Source organism: Salarias fasciatus, chromosome 1 (assembly GCF_902148845.1).
Source record: "Salarias fasciatus chromosome 1, fSalaFa1.1, whole genome shotgun sequence".
NCBI lineage: Eukaryota > Metazoa > Chordata > Actinopteri > Blenniiformes > Blenniidae > Salarias > Salarias fasciatus.
In genome coordinates, this window is record NC_043745.1 from 34,778,097 (window position 1) to 34,801,038 (window position 22,942).

Sequence of the window (22,942 nt, forward strand, 5' to 3'; positions counted from 1 at the left end):
ACGTACATGTGTATACATATGTATAGATGTGTGAGTGTAAGGCTCAGTTTTGTAAAGACGGGGCTGCTTTATTCCAATATTTCATATTCAGTCACCAATTTTCAATAAAATTTGCAGAAAAAATGCAAACGGATGCAGAGCAATAACTTTTTTTAAGCTATTGAGCAGAACTGAATTAAATGAGTGTTCGACCCTCCACTGTTTCTCACGTGGCTCCTTGGATGTTTTGACCGCCCCCGATGTGACCTCTCAGAGCTGCGACTGATGATAATGCACACTTTTTTGTGTCAAAATGCAGAGTCGGGTTTCCAAAATAGTGATGTGCTTGTACTTTTTTGCTGTAGCTGCATTCAGGAGACAGGATTCCTGCTCAGGTATATGAATGTCAGATAAAATGAAAACACTGCAAAACTCATTCAAGTGTAGGTTTGGATGAGAATATACTGTAAGAAGGTGAAATGCAGCACTGTTGAGATCTCGCTCTCTTCCTTTCAGCCTGGATTGACAGCAGAAGTTTACAATATTCAGCAATGTGTGCTCGCACCGAGCAACCTGCTGTATGATTTATTACAACCTTCCCCTGAACCTCAGAAACAGCACTTAAGAGGAATTGTCATTTCAAATAGGTGTCAGTGACATCTGATGATTTGCATGTCGTGTTTTACAGAAAAACTTGAAAAAGGCGAAGCATCGTTTCTGATTTTTTTCGGTGTGCGTTGACTCACAATGATGCCAGTGACTGTTTAAGGTCAGAGATGCAGAATAACAACCTGAAACCGACATGGAGATGTAACGGATTGTGGTCTTAAGTCATTAGTTTTGAAGGAATTACTTGTCATACTCTGAAAGACACTACAGCTATGTCATAAATTATTAAATTCAACACAGTACTGATTTTTCTTTCCTCGCTGTTTTTTTTCCGCCACACAAAGCGCAGCGTGCCAATCATTACATCGCCCACAGTATTTCTATACGTCAGGAAAAAATGATGTCTTAAGATAATTTTGTCATTTAAAGTGTATTTCTTTGAACTCCCTCCTCTGAGTTAATACATCTGGAGCCACACTTCGCTCCAAATTGAATTCCAGTCCCATGACAAATGGACTCAGGGGACGACGAGTGTATTTTTATTTTGACCTTGAATAATAAATTCCCAGTTGGAAAACCAGAAAGCACGCTGGCCTCCACATCGCTTGCATAATTTGAGAATCTCAATTTGCAATTCTGGTTTATGCGGCTGCTTGCTCAGGCTGGAGACTGTAACTGTGCACCTTAATTTTACATTTCTGTGCATTCAGTTTTTTTTTTTTTTTTTGTTAACAATTCTCCTGTGCAGTGATTGAGACCTGCATATAGACCCAGTGATGTGTGTGAAAATGCCTGTTGTCGGGAAATGTTCAATAAGCTGATCAGATGTTTACAACCGGTGCATTAAACGTGCACGATATGCAGACACTGCAATTATTTCAGTGTGTAATTGCTAGTTGGGATTAACTCCGGTGTACATGGAAACAGACAGAAGGGGAGAGGTCAAAGGAGGGGGGGGGGGGGGGGGGGGGATGCTGATTGTGAGTGTGTGTGCAGGTGGTTTTGTGTGTGAAGACGATCCACCGAGACAGTGATAAGATTGGTATCAGGAAGGAGGATGGCATTTGGTGGAAGGACAGAATCAGTTCTGGTTAAGGCGTTTAAAAAAGAAAAACACTGCTGCAGCAGGAGTCGGGATTCTTATAGAATCTCTTCTCTGTTAAACAAGCCTGACCTTCAGATTGGAAAAAAATCGCATCCATGAAACGAATATGCTGTATTCGTTTTTGAGTGCACACACTAGCAATGACAGATGGAAAGTTCTTTTGTAGATTGCTGAACACACAAAGACATCGTGTTTTTTTAGCAGTTTGTGCACCAAACACATATTTACCATATATATTTGCATTTACCATAAAAGACGTGCCTACGCACCGCCATGTGGATCTAGTGCATGAAAGTCCATGCTATGATATTTGGTGCTTCATGATCGGTGCCACTGATATACACAGATCGGTGGTAAGTCCGTAGTTTGAAAGGAGCTACAGCTTGGACTGAACATTTATACAGAGTACTCAAATATGCAGGAATGAAGAGAAATAATGATTTAAATGAAGTTTTTATGAGGTGATCACATGCTAACAATGATAAAAGCTCATAAAAGTCCATTTTGAATGATAGGGCTCCTTTAATGTTTATAGTGTGTTGTTTTCTACATGCTTACGGGTGTGGTTTCATTACTAAAAACAACACCCAGTTTTAGCCCAACACGATGACGGTTTTCAACACATTTCCATGTAAACGCAAAACTTTTTGTGAAACAAGAATATGTTAAAAGACCACATGAAGTGTTGTATTGCTCCGTCCTGCACCATTTAAAGTTGTGCCTATCTCCACTTTCAACTGAGCTTGCTCATGTAAGTTTTGTTGGCTTTTCGTCCACATTTTCATGACATCTTAACGTTTCCATTCCTACGAACTTTGACATGTATCACTGTTGTAATTGGAGCTTCACAAAACACCATGAGAGCAGAATTGCTAAGTTGACTGAGGACTAACTTTTTCTGTGTGACTGCTCTCATGTCTGGAATGAAGAAAAGAACACGATATCATCCGCTGTCAGATCCTGAGCCATCCGGCCCTCATGACAGGGTTAAATAAGTAATGATGTTACTGCTGCCTCATGCATAAATACACACTGTCCCGCTTTGGAGAAGCACACAGAGATTCTGCTGTGGCTTTAACAAACTCCAAGAGAGTACCTTTACAAACCCATACAAGCAACAAACACAATTTAGTGTCTGTTTTCGTGGGATACTTGCGTGTGGAGGGCTTGCAAACTGCGGACCACATTCTGTGCACTCTTAAAATAACAAGGAAAATTGAGATAACACTGTGTTTTGGTTTTTCAGTATTATTTGCATTTTTCTTTGCCTCAGAATTGGAAGACCAATAAATGCACCCATAGGCGCAACAATGTCCACAAGTTTGCTTCGATAGTGGCAAAATATTTCTCTCATGAAGAATATAGTGAAAAGAAAGGGGGATCAGGTGGCAGTATAGTGGTTAGCAATCTTACTTTAAGTTTGAAATGGAGTGTTTTCCTGTGTGGAGTTTGCATTTTTTCCAACTGAGTAAAAACTTGCATTTGAGGTCAGCTGGTGACATTGAAGCCCCATTTATACGACAGCATTTCAAGTCAAAACGCATCGTTTTTGAATGTTTGTTAAAGAAAGTTTTCACATTTGCGATGCAGCGTTTTGCAAACCATGTCCACTTACACACGTTTGTGCAGGAGAACGAGTTACTGTTGTGCATGTGCAGTTGCAGCATTTCAGAAAAGTTGCCTTTTCAAGCCACTTCCTCTGTACAAGCAATTTCAGAAGTTTCAGCTTGAGAGCTGTTTTCAGAAAGCTGCGTTTTTAGTGGCTCTGAGCACTGTTGTGTAAACGGATCTCTGAAGCATGACCGAAGTTTTTCCGTTTTCACTTGAAAACATTGTAATGGAAGAAGCATCAGGATCTCCTGTTGATGTTCAGAGAAGTGTTTGGTTGTGTGATGGACTGGCGAGTTTGCTCTGCTGGAACAGCTGCAGTGATCCTTCATCCCAAGTCGAGTTACAGAAAGCACAATAGAGATGTTTGAAAAGGTCCCGATAGCCGTGTTTTTCCTCTATTGCTGTTCATTACTTCAACTTTTCTACCTAGTATGTAGCATGTACAGTGTCTGAAAGAAAACATTTTCTCACATGCAGCCACTGCAATATGTTTGCAGCCTCAACGACAGAGCAATCTGTGCATTGCAAATTTGAAAGGAATTCACATGTGATGCTTATAGAAAACAAATTCAAGGCAGATCTTGATTCGCAGATAGCTGTGGAATAGGGAACAGGACAGGACAGTCAAGATATTCATCCATCTCAACCCGCTTTCATCAATCAAATTCAGCGTTCCGCTCTCAACCCAGTGGTGACAGCTGCCATGCAAGGTGCCTGCTCACCACCGGGAGCATCCTGGGGTTCAGTGTCTTTCCCAAAGACAATTCAGCACATGCTGCGGCTTAAACTGCCAAACTGAAAAAAACAGAACCTTAACCTCCCTAAGTAGCACAACTTTTCTTCTAAAAATGTAGCACAATAGGATGCTGCTTAGAATTTGTGCTAACTTTCAATGCTCTCTGTGCAACATTTATTGGAAACAAGCAAACAATTGGAAGGTTTCCTGTTTCACTATCAACATTGATTCAAGCCAAATGAAGAACATCTTAGATCGGAGCGGTCACTGAAACGGTTTTCATTGTCGAGTACTGTTAAATCTTTAAACCAATTTTCACTAAAAAGTTTTTCAAACAGGCTGCTGAGTGACAGTCAAAGCAGGAAGCCTCAAAATAAAAATGATAAACAAGTCTCAATTTCCTAGGTGTGAAAATCTTTGAGGAACATGTATGAAAGCACACACACACACACACACACACACACACACACACACACACACACACACACACACACATATCTCCGTCTCTATGAATCCCAAAAGTTTCCTATTTAGAGAAACACAACCTGGTTCCCACTTTTAAAGTGAAAAAAGGATTTATCTCCAAATTATTTCCCATCTCTGTCTTTTTGCGAGGCACCAGCTTCATCCGGCAGGCTTCAAAAAGACGGAAAATGAACCGCTTAAAGTGACAGATCAGCCGCATTGGCTGGAAACTGGAACACGTCTATAAGGACACAATTTGGTACGATGTGTGCTCACTCGAATAAAGAAAATAAATGGGTGCGTTGCAGGCAATCGTCATAATTGCTGCATTAAAAGTTGTTTTCATTAACCTCTACTGTAAGAGGTTATGTTGCTATTGGTGTACACACACACACACACACACACACACACACACACACACACACACACACACAAATAATTTAATTTGAAGAGTTTTTTTTTTTTTTGCCTCACAGCATCCAAACACTCCGCACGCAGACACCCTGTCTTTCTTTTTTTTTCCCTCTGTGTCTCCCTCTCAGACACAAGAGTACACAAAGCAATGAGCTTGCAGACGCACGCAAACACACAATCAAAAATAAACACACGCTCGCACAGAGAGACTCCTGTTCTGCCTTATTTTTAGATGTTCCCCTACCCAGCCTTGACCTACATCACAGCATGAATAAAGCAGCAGAGAGATGAAGTAAGTGAGCTCAGAAGGAAGGAGGAGGCGGGAGGAGGGAGGGGAGGTCTGGGACGGAGGAGGGGATGGGGGGGTCGGAGGCAGAGAGACGACGACACAGTGGCAAATCCAGAAAAATGAATTCCCCCCAGTGTGAAATGACAGTTCCAGTTCTGTCAGCAGACCTCACCTGCAACGGTGCTCCCACAGGAGGCTGCAGAGGGCGGAAACACAGGGGATCCAGGACCTTGAAACATCACAGATCAGAAAAACTCCTCGTGCATCAGACCCGACACGAGATGCTTTTCTCACTTTAAATGAAGGCGTACGAAAGCTGCTGGCTCCCCGCTCTGAATTATTGAGGCTGCATGTCAGCAACATCACAAGCAGGCTGTCGTCACCCTTGAACAACACTTTGGCGCCTTTCGCCAATAAAGGATAATCAAATGAGTGGCTTTCAGGACAGTGTGGCGCTTCAGGACAAGATGAAAATTGGATTCAGGTACTGTTTTGCAGCCTGAAAGCACTCAAATGACTTCCATGTTTTTGATGTAGCAGATCAATGCCTTTTAACGCTGAAGACCAGCGCAGCTTTGTACGCCTGAGTGCACGATCCGTCTCGCTTTGATTTTGTAATTCAGCTCTCCTACTGTACAGTCTCCAAAGAATGGAATCTACAGGGGTGAAAAAAAAAAAAAAAGAACTTCTGTAAGTCTTTTATAGACTTTGTACAAATTTATTTTCCTGTAAGGGGGATACTGAGGCAAAAACCTCAAAGCGGGAATGTATTTATCCATGGAGACAATATGGAGATGCTCTTCTCACCTTCCCTCTGCTGTGGCATGTCGACTTCCTTAAGTAGTGGAAAAGTCGGCTTGCCTCACTAAACTGGCGCTCGCTTCTGCATAAATACAATGATGTGTGTGTATACACACACACACACACACACACACACACACACACATGAATTTCAGACCTTCCTGTGTTTCACTTCCCGTGTGTTTGCCGTCCCGTTTCATCAGCAGTCCTGTAGCTTGGCTAATGCCTCCCTGAGCGCGGCGTTTTAACGCGCACACATTGTCTTTGAAGCCACGTTAAAAACTAAGGCAGCCCATGAATGAGGGGAGATGGAATGTATCGTGATATTAGCTTTTCATTACAGATATCAGGGAAGACGTGGGGCTCGGAGCTGCTTGTGTACCTCTCACTCACTGCGTTCTTCACTCAGAAGCAGTTAATTTCCCTTCATCTTTTTTTTTTCCTTCGCCTTGCTTCCTTTCCTTTCTTCTCGTTTCCTTTCTGTTTCCATTCTTTCCCATTTGTTTTCCATTGTTTCTTTTTTTTTCCTTTCATTGCCTTTCACTGTTTCATTTTCTATTTTTTGCTTTCAGTTTTTGCTCTTTTATGTTGCTTCCCTTTTCCTTCCTTCCTTCTCCTCTCCTGCTCTTTCTTTCATTTCTCATACTTTTCTCTTGTTCTCTTTCCTGTTTTGTCTGTTCATTCCTTTTACTTCCTGTTCTGCCATTTTCTTTCTTCCTATCTTTTTTGTTCATTCCTTTCCACTTCCTTTCTTTCACTTTATCATTTCCTTCCCAGTTCTTTCCACCTCCCCTCCTTTCATTCTTTTTCTGCTCTTTTCTTTCATTTCCTGTTCTTCCCTTTCCTTTCTTTTCTTTGCTTCCTTTCATCTCCTGCTCTTTTCTGTCTTCCTTTTCCTTCTTTTTCCTCTCTCGCTCTTTGCTTTCTTTGCCATTCCTGTTCTCTCATTTGCTTCCCTTTCTTTCCCTTCCCCTTCCTCCCTTCCCTGCCTCGTCCTCTCAGCAGCTCTCTTTCATTTGCTTCCCTTCTGTTCTGATTTTGTTCACAACCTGTCCGCCTCCTCTTCCTTCGTGTCATTAAAGTCCTATCTTCCAGTTTCTTTTCTTCTCTTAACTTCCCAGGCTCTATTTTCTGCCGCTCTAATTAACCAACATGCTGTTGCCTACTTTATCTACTTAACTTGAATAAACCTCTTTAAGAAGGAGAGAAAAAAGCGAGAGAGAAAGAAACAATTGTTTGTGAAACTGATCAAGGGAAAGCATTGTCTGAAACCCGGACTGTTTGAGTTAAAGCCCAGACTCTGCCTTTTGTAAAGCAATTAAAGCAGCACTGATGAAGCAGTTCAATGGACTGAACTCCAACCACCTGGATCACCAGTCTCCTGACGAGTCACCTTGTCCTGAGAGGAGTATCCAGGAGTTATTAATCCTCCGTCTCTGCTTTTTGTTCTTTGTAGACATTGACGAGTGCGCGACGCAGATGCATTACTGCCAGTCCAACACCGTGTGTGTCAACCTGCCCGGCAGCCATCGCTGCGACTGTCTGCCAGGCTTCATTAGAGTGGACGAATACTCCTGCACCGGTAAGTCTGCACGCATGCAAACATGTTTGTGATTCGCTCAAAAGACTTGCCAGGAAAACTGGAAAGTCTTTTTGTAATCTGTGGGTCTGTTGCATTGTGAGCGAGAGGGAATTAGCTGTAATGTGAGAAGGAATTAGGTGTAATGTGGGATGCGCTGGAGCTTTGCGGCAGTTTCCCAAAGGCTAGTGAGCTGGAAAATGTCTCTTGACCTGTAATGACTGTGTTTATAGATGGTTATGACCCCTTTTCTTCCGCTGATTACAGTGTTGTTCTGTGAGGCTTTTTTAAAATACCAGCAGTCCAAACCTCCTTGGCTTAGATTGTAATGTTGCATCGTGAGCCCAGAATTTTAGCACTGAGACTGAGAGAAACCAGACGATAGGGAGCATTTACAAATTCTCTTTTCACTCGGCATTATCCGCTGCTTTCCTGCTTGACTTAGAATAAAATGTCTCAGCAAGCGATGATGGAAAAAGGCAGTTTTAGTGACTTTACATTTCCCTTTGATTTATATGTCTATATATGAGTAACTGTGTTTCCATCAATGATTACCGGCAGATGTGTCCAAAACATATTTTTCTTTATCAACAGCTAGATCGAACAGACTCCTATCATTCACAGCTTAATTTAAGCCTAAAAGAACATAAATGATGGAAAAGAAGCGATGTTCTAATCATTTCAGTCTGGTCTTCAGTCTAGACCAGAATATCTCAAGAAAAGACCAAGACTTTAAGGCAGAGACCAAAGGCCTGCACAGACTCTGAGATTTTTGGCTGTCCAAGACAAAACATAACGATTATGAGAGAATCATGGCGATATCTTTGGTTTTGGCTCTAAATCCGTGGTCCTGCGTCACTGCAGGACCACCTTCCATCTCGCTCTTTTTTTTTTGGATTCCCTTCCAAACACAAATGTCACAATGTCACGAGTACTATGACACAACTGTTTAATCCTCTGTTAACACTCATCAAAGCCTTGTATTTTGCGTTGCCTTTATATGTTGTCACATTATCACGCTGGCTCACCGAACCAATCTGATCAATGGAGTCTTAGTGAGATACTTAGTTTGACATCTTTACTATGATTCAGAAGTGTTGAGACTCTAAGACAAAGAAAAGAGATCACAGCCTGTTTTCATTCACAGCGCGTCGACGACATCCAGGTTTTATAATCAGACAGCACCTAATGAAATATGCCCAAGGTGCCCTTTGGCATCAGTGAAAAGAGCAAAGTCAGAAGTCAAGTAAATACTCTGGAGTGACTTTCACCCCAGAGAGCATTTGTCTCATTATAATGATAATTTAAAATGCTGCATGCACGATGATTTGTTTGAACTGACATATATAAATGTACATGTCCTTACATGCATAAATCAATTTAAATAAAGTCTTGTCATCTTCAATTCACAGCTCTGTCACACATAACTTGTGTTAGATCACACATTTAACGAAACTAATTATGCGATCAGAACCTTAATAGACTGGGGAAACTTCCTCGAGCTTGTAGTTTGAAGGCTTTTGCAATTTGGTTGCAGTTACTGCAAGCGAGTTGGCCTCACTGCAATGTTCAGCCAACGAGAGAGAGAAACGATAATCCCCAGCCTTCCCTAAAGGCCACAAAGAAAACCCCTTGGAAACCACTTCTCTTTTATGTGTGTGTATGGAAGATTGATAGATAAATGGGTGAATTCAGAGAATATTGTCTGATTTCTTTCTATTAATTTGACTTTTTAATAATATCCATCAGAGACTTTCCCCAGTTATTCTTCAAAATGTTGGAAAATTCATTCAGCCAGTAGCCTCATGGCTCTGTGGCTCTGCTGTGTCTCTATTTTATTTCACTATTATCTGAAATCAATGCCTGGAGAGAAATGAATGCAAATTCGAGAATGCCCCTGCACGTGTCTTTTGAAAGTTCAGGAGAATCAGCATGCGATCGAACCACAACTGGTGATTGCAGCCATTCATTTTTTAAAGCCTGGTGTTCCATAAATATTCTGACCGAAGACATCGGCAGGCTGCAGCTTCCAGCCTTTTCTCTACAACGGATGTTAGAAAAGCGCAAGCCAAAGATGTCCGACTTCAAACAACACAATAAAACCGCTCTGCCCAAGTCTGACCGAGGATCTCATGCAATTTTTTAATATAGAGTGCAGTGACTGCTGTAAAATGGTTTTCCCTCCGAGGGGCTTTAAAGCAGCATGTTTTCTCGAGAGTAAATAGAATGTGCTTGGTTTCTGCTCGGTGTTTCTCCAGAGAAGTGTTCTTTAATTAGCTCACAGTTGGCAGCCACGCAGGGACAAGGATCCATAGACAATCAATCCATTTTGCAGCTTGTAAACTGTCCTGGCTGCTGACTGGGAGCCCAAGGAACACTCTCTACATCTGCTGGGAGAGATAAATCCTCTCGCTGTCTCCCTTCCCCTCTTCCTGCTTCTCCATGAGCATTTCCTCGAGGGTGTCCGATCCTCTGCGTGAGTGTAAAACAGAGTTAGTGTTCACAGCGCAGGGAGGCGACTGCTCATATTTCACAAGACTAACCCGATCGCACATTAGCTGTTGTAATTGGCTGCTTGTGCTGAAGTCCATGTTATTATCCCTTATTGTCTGGATCATGTAGGGTTTTTTTTAATGTATTATTGGCACTGAATTAAAGAGGACACACGGAAATACTGACAGAGAACTGGTTTTCGTTCATCTCAAACCTCTTCAGTCGATAAAATCCAGTTTTTGTAACCTTAAAGGCACTGTTGTGAGAACGTTGTTGTTTAAAGGGCCTGTATCATGCTTTTTTTAGCTCGTCCAAACCCTATTATAGGCATTAACATGGTAATAGTTTATTTTTGGCACTAAGTAAAAGTCATTTTGTGTTAAATTAAAAGATTGTCGGGGGCTAATTCTGAAACCCGGAAGAGAAAACGCTCTGTTTCACTGAAAATCCCGCCTCTCCCCCTGTGGACTTTGACTGACAGCGTACTTCAACCAATCGGAGCTTCAAAACAAATACGTCATGCGTTAGCTTCTCTCAGGGTTAGCTTTAGCTCTTTAGCTCTAGCTTCTCTACACGCAAAGGCACGCGAAAACATCTTTTCCTGTTAGAAACTCACCAAGCGCAGACCCTTCAGACTCTTGCTCTTGCTTGATTGTTGCTTTCAGACGATGGTTAAAGTTTATGAGGAGAAGAGTGGTGGGGAGGAGTTCAACGTTTGTGACGTACTTAGGTTTGAAGAGTTTCAAACGAGCTGTTTTCTACCTGAAGGGAGGGGCTGCTGTAGAGAGCAGCAGACTGAAAGAGATTGCTCAGACATGCGTGGATGAAGGCTAATAACCTTTTGGGGGTGGTTTTAAAGGGAAATCAACTTTGTGGTATGCTTAAAACCTTAAAAAAGTGGATTTTGCATGATATAGGTCCTTTAAAAGCACATTATTTGTGAGGATTGTCGTCCGATACCAATGGAATGAATCTTAGATAATGGACAATGCGGAATGTTTTCTTGTTCTCTAATAAGAACGGTATGGCTACAGTGCAGATTGACGTGATCTATATAAAGCTTAATCACAACGATCTGGGATGAAACACAGAGGAAGCTGGGAAAAATGTGTTCTCCCGTCGCTGTTGGCAGTAATGTGTTTGTTCCTGTCTTTCCGCTCCCGGCGAGTGTGTGTTCGTGTACTGTATCTGTCTCTCTGTGGACATTGTGTACCTCTTAACTTCATCCACCCACCAACTTAGCTCACAGCTCTGTTGTGTGCTCTCAGCGTTACAATCACGGCAGCAGCCCGCTCGGATCGCTGTAGTGCTTTTCACTCGACCCCCCCCCCCCCCCCCCCAACCCCCGGACGCTCTCAGCCCGGCCTGTTCTCTCCGTCTCTCCTCATCGCGCCCGGTGGAGTGGCCTGTCCTTCGTGAAGGCAGCGCCCTGTAAACAATAGGAGGTTGTGGTAATTGTCGTTCCACTTGATTTCACCTCTCCGGAGCCAGGCGGGCGGCTCTGGGGAAACAAGGGACAAACAGTGGGAAGAGGAGAGGAGGCGGAAAGTGTGACGTTTTACACAGAAGTGAGCACACCTCTCTGCAGTCTCACCCAAATGTCAAACAGTTACAGGTAATTTCACCTTTTCCACTGATTTATCCCTGTTTTGCATGGGATGCTAATTCCCCATGTCGATCAAGGCGAATCGAAGGTGAAAATGCTTTTAATGAGCGACACTCGAGTGAAGAAACCCCTAAAATGAAATAGCAATGAATTACAGTCAGACTGCTTCAATACTGAGATAGAATGAGCGTGAACACTTTCAAATAATTCTGTGCAGTTCATCTTCATTCATATATTGAAAAGTCCAACAGAGATAACTCACAGCAAATTATATTCACATTCATTAGAAAGAAAAAACCCAACAATTCTGAAATGTACAAAGAAGAAGAAGATGAAGAAAACACTCAATTTTAAAAAAGGAAAAATCTTGCAGAAAATTACTCCAAATTGGAAAACATCTGCTTCAGTTACTTCAGGGTAATAAAGAAACAAAAAAAAAAAAAAAAAAAAAAAAACTGAGAACAGTGGATAAACTGAACAACAGAATAATCAACATATTGTACAGAGATGGGAACAGAAACTGCAGATGTTAAATAACCAGAAGTTCTGGCAGCAAGATACAGAACAGGAAACAAGGACAAAGCAAAGGAAGCACAGACTGCAGGGGAAAACCACAAACATACTGAGTGTGGTTATATGGCGTTTTTAATTTGGAATTGGTTTATTATAAGTTAAGTAATTCAGAATTATGAGCTTTGTGTTTACATGGGAAAAGCGAAGAACTAAATCCTGTCTCACGCCGGGGTTTGTGAAGCGTTCTGATTGGACAGGGGGCAGCTGTGACATACTGATGTCTCCCGGAAGTAAACAGATTTTTTTCTCTTCTTTGTTTCTCGAATAACTTTGACGCTACAGCTTTGAAAATGTCCGCGTTGTTAAGCGCCTGTCCATCCACTCGTTTCATTATATCCAATTCTTCTGAAACTACCGTTAAATAAATCGTCTCCGTACGAGTCGGACCGCGGACTGCAGGCTGCCATCTTGGAATATTGCATCATCACGACGGAGCAGAACGACCAGAATGAAGTCGCACCTAATTAGCATATAATTCCGTTTCCATAGGAGAATAAACCTGCCGGTCTATTTGAATTTAAACTTAATTCTGAATAAAGATTTCAGGTGTTTACATGGTCATTTTAGAGCGGAATTAGGTTCTATTTGGATTTATGGAGGAATAAAAAGTTCCATGTAAACGCACAGAAACTGCAGTAATGAATACAAAATGTTGTGCTGATATATATCATGATACCAGCGGTTCTTCATGATGGAGCCTTTTTTAAGAACTGTCTGTTAAGGGACAGTTTAAAAAGCGTCTGTCCGAACCACCATGAATGGAAACTCATAACCAAAGCCTGGTTTACAAGTCAGTGCTTCAAGTGAAAATGCAGTTATTGCATTTCGATTTTACACGGCAACGTTTTGAAACCAATATTTGTTTACACAGAAATGGTAGAAATACTGAAAACACTCTAGGTTTCATGTAGGGTCACTTACGGATTGGCTGTTTTTCTAATGAAAACCTTTGTTTCTGTGTTTATGTAAAACTTTTCATCAGAAAAATGAAAGACGGAATCAGAGTCTCTCTAGCCGCCTTCTGCAATACATTTGGACACTTTTCTGGTTGAGGAGACAAGCTTACAGATGTGTCACACTTGGAATTAGGGAAACAATTGAGAAGGTCAAAGGCTGGAGGTCAATTCATGACAACATCTTCAATGGACATTGCCCAAGAATGATAAGTGTGGGTGTTTCATCACAAAACAAAAAAGGTATTTTTTTCCACAATTAGGTGCAATGACTTCACTTTACAGTAAAAAAGTCAAATTAAATGTCTCCATAAATCAGTATTACACTGCGATCCTCAATTTAAAAACTGACATGGCCGTCAGAAGTAAGACAAGAAGTTTTGTGTACTGTATAAGATGAAAGATTTAAATCTCAGTAATGAACAGTGCAATAACCTTTATTACACCAAGTTCCAGCTGTGAGTCGTGTGTTTTTAATATAGTAAATCTTCAGTGTTTAAGTTTTGCATTTTAAGTGAACGCTTATATCCTGCTGTTCAGGTTAGGTTCAATTACCGTCTGCTTATTTTGCACCGGGGTGTGCTTACACCACCGCCCAGCTGTCAGTCAGTGCCTGCGTTCAGGACGATATTTTTTATTTTTTTATTTTTTTGCTTTGGTCTTTCCTCAGGCTTGATTAACCACCCTGGGCGCTTGGAAAAAATAAATGCTGGACCCCTACAAAGTCTTCTTCTCAGCACTCAGTTTTTCTGAGCTTTAATATCAGTCAGCATGCTGGTGGCATTTGATCGCACTAGTTTGGAGGATCTGTAGTTTTAAGGCAAGAAACTGAAACAAATATAATTAGAAGTATATTTTTAAACCTGGACTCTCACTAAGGGGCGTGGTGAATACTGTATCGCTGTATGTTGCAGCTTGTTGTGCATATTGCATTAAGATGAAGGAGATTCAGCTCTCTGCTATTATTTAAAAGAAAGAGAAACTCTGCTCTGTTGTAAACCCCCAGTACTAGAGGAAAAAAAAAAATCAAAGTCAATCATCCATAAGGACACAACAGTGGAGTGATAAAAAAACTAAATAAGGTGGAATGAGGTTGTTTGAATTTCAGATATGAGGAGACAAATTGACAATAACAGGTGATGAAACATAATTTGAAGCATCACCACATGAAAAACAAAACATTTTATCCATCTTTCCTGTGTTTAGGGCTCAAGGGAGACAATAAGTCTTTGCAATGGAAAATCACAACAACGTTTTATTTTTATTTTTGTTCTTTTTGGTCTTTTTTGCAGAACTCAGTCATCAGTTTCAGTTAATCTTTAGTTTTGATCAAGCATATTAAATTATATTTAATCAAAACAGTTTTTATTCTTGCACCTTCATCTCGGGTTCCTCTGTCTTCTCATTTTGTTTTTTTCTTTTTTTTTTTTTTACTGACAGTGTTTTTTTCCCTCCCAATTAACATAACTGCTGCTGCTTGTTTATTCACTGGTGGTTATTACTGTTTTTATGAAGAGGAGCGGATATAAAGGTATCCCTCTTTCTGCAGGTAAAGTAGCATTAGCATAATGCCAGGGTAAATTTGTAAAAACATGTCTGCTGATGACTGCATTAAGTACAATCTTTAGATATGAGAGGCTTTTCAAAACATTAACCTGAAGGGAAACACAGCTGCTGAGAGGATTTCAGATCATCTGCTGGTTTGGACCAAACAGAAAAGAACACAGCAATTTGTGGAAGTTTTAGTTTTATATGTTTAAGCTGGAAGTGCATCTGAAGGCAACAGTGGGGGGAAAAAAAAAAAAAAAACTTGCTCGAATGTAAATCGGGCTGCATGTGACCTCTGAACTAAAGTGAGTTTGACACCTCTCACCTAAACTTGAATCTTTGTAGGGAGTCGTTAAAGGTCATCCTGAACCATCTGCACGGGGAAACTCAGGGCAAGTTTACATGATGTTTTCAAGTCAAATCCCCAAATCTTTAACATTAAAGCTAGGGTTGGCGATCTTGGAAAACTAACTTGTAGCACGAATGTAGCATCTCCCCAAGGCTCCGCCTAGCTAGCTCCGCCCAGCTCCCACCCCATTGGAGGAGCTCCCGTTGGGAGCGGAGACGCGCGCGGCGCTTCCGCGTCCAGTGCGCTCCTGGCGTAACCTGTCCTCAGCGCTTCGTTTCTTCGTTTTTCTTTATTTGCACTACGCCGAGTTATGGTGCACTCAACGGTGAGTAAACCCCCAAAACATTCTTCTCCGTCCTTCTACGCACACTGAACCAGGGTCAGTGCACGTCATTGACATGTACGCGCAGGGGGCAGGTTGAACGGCGAAGGGATTTGATTGGTTTAAAAAAAAGGTGTCCCGGCAAGACTATTGGTTGCTGTTTTTCCCGTTTTACTCCTGCTGCAGATAGCGGATATTTTCCAAACTACTTTAAGAACACGCTATGAATTGCTTCCCATCGGGTCATAAAGGTCATTTTAACCAGTATTTCAAAAAATTTATCTCATTCAGATCGCCAACCCTAGCTTTAAGACCCCTTCCTAGTTGAAACTCTATTGGATGCCTCCAAACTAAGCGAACAGTTTCCTGTTTGACTCTTTTGGAAGAGGACGTTTCCTCCGCACTGCGATTCGACGGCGCTCCAGCTGCGTCTCTGCGGCAGCGGCGTCACTGAAGTCGCTCACAGGGCGAGCAGCTGCTGGATCTGCTCCGTGTTAACGAGACACTGCGGCGCTGACAGCGGACGCCATGTTCTCATAGGAAACGGAGTGAGGGGCCGCAGCTTTAGTGCACAAAACAAGAAAGAAAAAGAGTCTGAAGGGCACATACACACACGCACACACAGACACACACACGACACACGAGCGCTGCTTTTGTGAGCTCTTGGCCTTCGTTTCAGGCCTTCTTCAGGTACTTTAATGTCTCTCCCTGAGATGGAATTGCTCCACAACTGCAGCATTTCTTTAGATTTTGCCTGTGATGGTTTTCACCGAAACTTCACTGGATAAAAGAAGTTGAAATAATTAAGAAATAATTTTGCTAAAAAGTGAACATTGTAAGTACCAGAAATATTTAATCCTCAGTACCATTTATATTAAAAGTCAAAAATCATGTCTGCCAAAGGTTAATATTAGAATCATGACAACAAATTTCTTGAAAAATGTGTCTATTTTCAAACAACTGTATAGCAAAAAACATTAATATATAAATAGACAGTGATCGCATGCATTAGATTGTGGGCCACAGTTTTCTCTTTTAATGGTGTGTTTTCATCAATTTAGCCTTTTTAAAGTACATTTACCTTTAAAATGTCAACTGGCGACTCCAGACTGAGTGAGTCTGATTGTGTTTTCCTTGTGATGTACTGGTGAAGCAGGATAGAAGACGAATGGCCTTGGTTGTCTGGTCTATTGTAACAGTTATTCGTCATCATTGGTTCTCAGACTGCATCAGCATTGACATTCAGGTGATGTGGGCTGGCCTTTTACACCAAAACAAATGCAACTCAAACTGTTGTCAAGTCTATTCAACCCACCAAAGCTTGTTTAATCCCACATTAATCCCTCATCAGTCGTCTATAAAGTCCAAGCGCTGCACATTGTAACTGCATTGATTGATTTGAACTCATTTAAGTCATTTAAGTTTGTCCACTTGATTAATCCTTCATTCAGGTTACAATCAAGTTGCGTGCTGTTTCCTTTGAGCTCCTGATACTTAAGTCTTTCTTTTATTCTGTTTGTGCAATGTCTTAATAAATCCTTCACTTTTTGAAATTGCAATTAGCCTGTTGTTCACGGTAAATACGCACATGCTGCGGCACTAGTTGACCCAAAAAAATCACCATCAATTTCACGGATCACTCGCTGCATGTTTCCTTCTAAATTCCAGCTTGAGCAGGAGCTGCTCCCCTGCAAGATGCATTACATATTTAATGAAAATGTAATCAAATCCAATTCCAATTATACATGTAATGACTCGTGGAGCTCAGGTGTGACGATCGTTAAAACCTTGGCGAGCCGCGCCGTCTACATTACCTGGTCGAAGCCGAGGTCATGTTAAGCTGGCTCGGCCCCAGTCGTCTTATAATCCCATCAAAATCACACTGAGAAGGCTCGACTCACCTCCATGCATGTGTGAGAGCATCTGGGAGGCTGGTGTTTATATTTAGTTTGATGCAGCCAGACTGTACAGTCATCCACTGTTCCTCTGCTTCCCCATCAGGTTTGTCTCTCTCCTTCTTTGATGCATTGCTCGCCTGCTCCTTTCAGCCGAACACAAAGGGAGCCGTACAGAATAATAAATCTGGGTGGCTGTTCACTGCCTGGGTGTTTACTGACAGAGTACATTATTAGAACATGCTTTCATTAATACGGATCGCTGCCGTAGCATTTTTATTGCCTTGAGCCGTGTCTTACAGTGGGGATTAAATGAATTCCACAACACTAACCAAACACTTACGCCAAGGAAAAAAAAAAAAAAAAAAAAAGTGGGGGTACATTATAATGTAAAAGAACGTATTTGCAATATAATGAGAGCCATTACTGCTTTTCGGGTCTTCAGTGCTTTATGTTAGCAATTACTTGCTACAGTGGTACAGGCGGTGCTTTCACAGCTCTGCTGTAGCGGCTCTCCGTCGGCCTCCTTCTCTCTTTTAATCAGCATACATGTTTATTTACAATGTTGAAATGTGTGACTGATATTTTCATAATGGAGGGGGAAAAAAATATCCAATTTTGTGTGATAATGCTCCATTGAAGAGACTTTTCCCCTTAGATGTATATTATGGTCCTACGGTATACTTGTCAAACCACTGTGGATATCACAGGCACAATACTGATGCTCTGCACTAAAGCCTGAGAGTTTCTCTCAGTTTTTGCAGTAACAAAATCAATTCGAAGACTATTATTTCCAGCTATAGTCATTAAAAAGACATCAAAACACACTATCGTTATCTCAGCATGTGGGAGGAGTAGTTATTCCATCCAACACAAAATAGGACCTACATGGAGTTAATAACTTTGAAGTTTGATGAGAAAACACATCTGCAGATGCAAACATTATTTCTTTAAAGCATGAGAATCGATCCAAAACAGACACATCCTGTCACAGAACTGTTGCGTGGCTTTCCATTATTGTGGCACAAGTCTTGACCCTCAGTGTAGGAGAACTGAGTTCGAACCCCAAACAGCAGCAAGAGCATCCAGCATTCACGTTAACCATAGATATGTTTTTTTTTTTTTTTGTCTTGTCACTTTTGGAATTTCAAATGTTAAAGTGGTGATAAGAGCAGAATGGACACATACGATCACATGTTACTTAGACTCCTGAACAAGCAGTCCTAAAAGGTCACTCAGATAGATCAGCATGCTGATTCTGTACTATTCATGGAGCCGTTCAAATCCTGCTGTGTCCTGATGAAATCTTGATTCTAAAACACTTCGACTCGCATGCAGGAGCGGAGAGAAGCAGGTGTAAAAGCTGGGATTCATTGATCAGCAGGTCAGAGGAAAACTACCTTTGGAACCCCAGATACATCACTACAGGGAAATCAAACACTCTCCCCCCAACTAATTTCATGGAAATCCGTGTCCTTCAGGCTAAATGCTATGACGGGCAGTCGATATCCGCCCCCCCCCCTCCCCGGCTCAGGACAGATCTCTGCTGAGTTCACATCACATCAAGGTGAGCGACAAGGCTGAGGCACAAAGTGAGCATGACGACTCAGCGTCGCCCCCACCTCAAACACCCCCCAAAGAGAGGGAGGAAAAGCCAAAAAGATCCCTGAAATTTCTGCTCTGCTCTGTTCTTTTTTTTTTTATGTGCCTGCCACAGGTCGTTAAATTCCACATTACTGAAGTGTTGGACTTGACATTATCGAACAAGGCAAGGAAAGGAGCCTCAGAGACGAGGACATGTTTCAGAAATTTATTATGCAAAGTTAAAGTGAATCACGAGGTGTTGATTTTAGATCCTTGAATACACTTATGGTTAGGAGTAAAATATGGGTAGTCACATGAAGTGAAATGAATCTTAAAAGTGAAGTTTAAATAGGCCTTGAATGGAATAAAAGATGTCTTGAGAGCACTATCTATCATTTTAACTCTGGCATACTGTTGGAGCCAAAGTGACCCAGTTTGCCATTTGACAACAGTATAAGGACCCGGGATAATGTTCTGATACTCTGGGATTTCCATAAAGTAACCCAAAATATACAACAATGCTCAGACTTTTATACTAGTGCTACGAATTTGCATTGAAATGGAGAATACTGTATAGCTAGTAGAGTGGATGAGTGCTGCATGTTTAGAGTTTTTAAACCTTAAAAATGCACAGCACTGGCTGTGTGAAACATTTATCAAGGATTAGAAAGTATTGGAGGGACGTATTGGGATGGAGACAAATGTACAGAGTATGATTACAGAGAACAGTTACTACAGAAAATGAGTATAATTTTAACATAAAGCCAATTTCAGTGATACCGTCTGCTGCAGAATGGAGTGAAATATCAAAAAAACGTCTCCTATAGCTGTTGCATTATACATGTTTTCACAAACTCACCCTGACAACATGACTTTGAGGCTAATTTGCCAACTTTCAAGGCAGAATCACCGACGTCCCAGCTCAGGTCACAGTGTTGTGTTGTGTGAAATTTGTTGAGAAATCAATGTTTTCTTGATTTTCCTGTGAAACAAAGTCAACGAACTGCTTAAAAAGAAGGAAAAAAAAGATGAATAGACATATGGTCCATTCGTAGCTGGTGTGAAGAATGGGAGCACAGTTATTTGTTAGATTAAACCCAAAAGCACATAAACGTCAACAGCAGCTATTGAAGTCACAAATCACGCCGTTACTAACATACTCAACAACATTATCAGATGTTCATCAGATATTGCACAGCCAGAGGTTCGTGCTCTATATTTCACGGTGAAGGCTTTAGAAGATTGTTTTCTTCATCTGGTTTGTTTGGGTCTGGTCTCCTCATTTTAAGCCAGACTGATTCTGAATCAGTTTTTGTGAATGATAGCAGGGTCTCTCTTTCTGACGAGCAGCAAACCTCCCAGTCATCTCGCAGTGTTTTGTGTGGGTTGAGGCTTTTTCCAAAGAAAGAGCGAAATCCCCGCTGTCTCTAATAATAGGTCCCAGTAATGGCTTTGGTGAATTGTGAATAGAGGGAATTTAGTTGCTTTTTCTTCATAATTCCAATCTCCAATTGTTTTTGATTTTGTTTTTAAGTAGCAGTTATCTCCTTTGACACAGATGATGAAAAAAATATTTTGTGTGCAGTCAATGAGATATCCAGGATGCTTCAGAGCAGGTGATTTTCCACTGCGTCAGAGCGAGTCGAGCAGTACCGTTGTTATATTCACAACTAGAATTTGGCACTCAGAGAGCGCAGACCTCCGCCACAGCTCGAATCAGTCACCAACAACAATAAGAACTCCACATACAACAAAAAACATTTTATTTCTCCCTAACACAAACAATGTATGGGAGAACGCTGTTTGTTGCATGTTCATATCTCAGTGTGTTGCCTCACAGTGACTGACACTCCGGAATCCCCCTGTTTTTGTCTGTTCTGGATCCTGGTATCCGGAATACTTCCGTGATCTGGATCAGCAGCTGATATCTCTTAGAGTCACTGAAGAACTTACACTGTAATTTTTTGCTAAGCCGCCTTGTCATTTATTGTGGCGTTATGCCCAACTATGTCAAAGACCGCCCTATCTCTCAATGATGAAGAATCATTTAAAACATTCCTGGATCCAGACAGTGATCCGGATCATCACCAAAATTTAATGGCTTCTAAGTTAGCCCAAGACCCACCTTTCCATCAAGTTTCTTTGCAATCCGTTGGCAACTTGAAAACCAACCAACCAACCAACAAACCGACGTGATTACATAAGCTCCTTGGCGGAGGTAATTAGGAAAGACAAACGGTAATAGTCATTGTCCATGACGTTCAAAGCAGATATGTGACTGTTAACAGAGCGGATGGGAACACGTCGCTGGACACAACCGTTGAAAACCGAGTGACTTCGGGACAGAATCGCTTGTTTTCCGCAGATTGAATCAGGTTACAGCTCCAGTGGAAAATTTGCATTTGGCCCGAAGCATCACTTGCAGGCTTCACCTCCACTTCACCTGCAGAGGAAAAAGGCACCAACAGATGACTTCCTTTGCATATTTAGCGTCAAGCATATTTAGCCTTTTAGGCCCGGTCCGCACAGACACAGGTTCAGGCGTGTGAGGTTTTTAATGGATTCTGTCTATAGAAATTTGTCGCTTTCGAAGAGCAAAAGCACACATTTTTCCAGCTGGTTCCCAGGTAGGATGAATCACTCTGGAATAACGCTGAAACGCTGTCACAGCCTCACCTCTTCCTCGACCCACATGCTAACCCTGCTAACCAGCAACACCACAATGGAGGATGGCAGGCTTGTGCTCGTGCCGCAGAAGCTTCTGATTTTGTTTTGCGAAACGCGTACGCCACATGATCAAATACCAGCCGCAGTGCGTTTGGTCCGTTTCTGCTGTTTGGAGAATAACTACAGGCCTGGTATGAATACTGAGGGTTGTTGGATGGCTTCATGTGGACAGACACGTTTCTTGGTGTGGTGTCACAGACACAGAAAGTTGATTGTGAATGAAAAGTTGTTGTTTTTTTATCTCTATGTGGGCAGTGCTCTCAGTTAAGGCCTTGGGTTAGGTTGTTTTGGGGTTTTTTTTTAGCATTTATTCTGTTTGCATGTGTGTGAGCCTTCATTACAAAAACAACTTGTGAATATACCGTATATCTGCCGTGTAAACAGACATTGTTTTCAAAATGTTGTCATGTAAACATGAAAGTTTTATGAAACATAAATTCTAAAACAAAAACGATGCATTTTAACTTGAAGTCTTGTGTAATGGGAGACATTTATAGACCATCTGAGCTCACTAAGACGTGTTCCCATAGGAATTTGTAGGTCATGCAGCAGGTCTAACGTCCTTGCAGTGTGTGCAAATGGCAGCTTTGAATGGATACACGTCTGTGTTGTTTTCATTATTGTCATAAGTTAAATACGGCCTTTAAATATCTACAATTTCAATTTAATTTCTGTCAACCTCCTCAAACCAGAGGGAAAAGTGATTAACAATCTAGGAAGTGAAGTCAGATACGGCTTTTCCTTCGATTTGCTCTAATTGGGAGGAATTGTCTCATGTTGGAACGGTGAAGAAAGCTGTGTGATCGCTCTTCACGGTGTTTTCCAGTGTTGACAGTCCAGGAGGCACAGTGAGCCTCACGCCGCTGTCTGTGGATCTGATGATCAGTCATTATGCATCATTAGCCGAGCGCTATGGGGGGGTCATTTCAGCTTGTCCGGGCCTGACACCTCATCTATTCATAATCATCTTGTCACTAATCAGACCAAATCCGACAGAAGCGGGCAGCTTGGTGTTATCTCCCGGATAATCACCGAGGTAACTACTGGCCATGTAATAACTTTGCAGTGATGATTTATTATCAGAACAGGTAATTGTATTACTGAGGGAAGAAATCCGCCTCTTAGGTTTAACATGTTTGTCTCCTTATTGACAGTAAAGCCATCCTTTAATTACACTGTGGGAGTTTTAATATTTGTCAGCTACACAGAGACAGCTGTCACATTTTGTTTTTGAAGAAAACTTAAAACTGCTTCAAGGCATAGTTTGTCTACTGGCTCGTCTGTGTTGCCTTTATTGAAAGTTG

At 41.6% G+C, this 22,942-nt stretch overlaps 1 protein-coding gene across 1 annotated transcript in view; it reads left to right on the forward strand.

The window, feature by feature from the left end:
• The window catches only part of LOC115391399 (protein kinase C-binding protein NELL1), a 314,577-nt gene that overhangs the window by 209,102 nt on the left and 82,533 nt on the right, over positions 1-22,942 (forward strand). Inside the window, exon 13 of the mRNA XM_030095681.1 lies at positions 7,466-7,591. Within this exon, the coding sequence (XP_029951541.1) occupies positions 7,466-7,591 (126 nt within the window). The remainder of the gene's footprint in view (positions 1-7,465; positions 7,592-22,942) is intronic.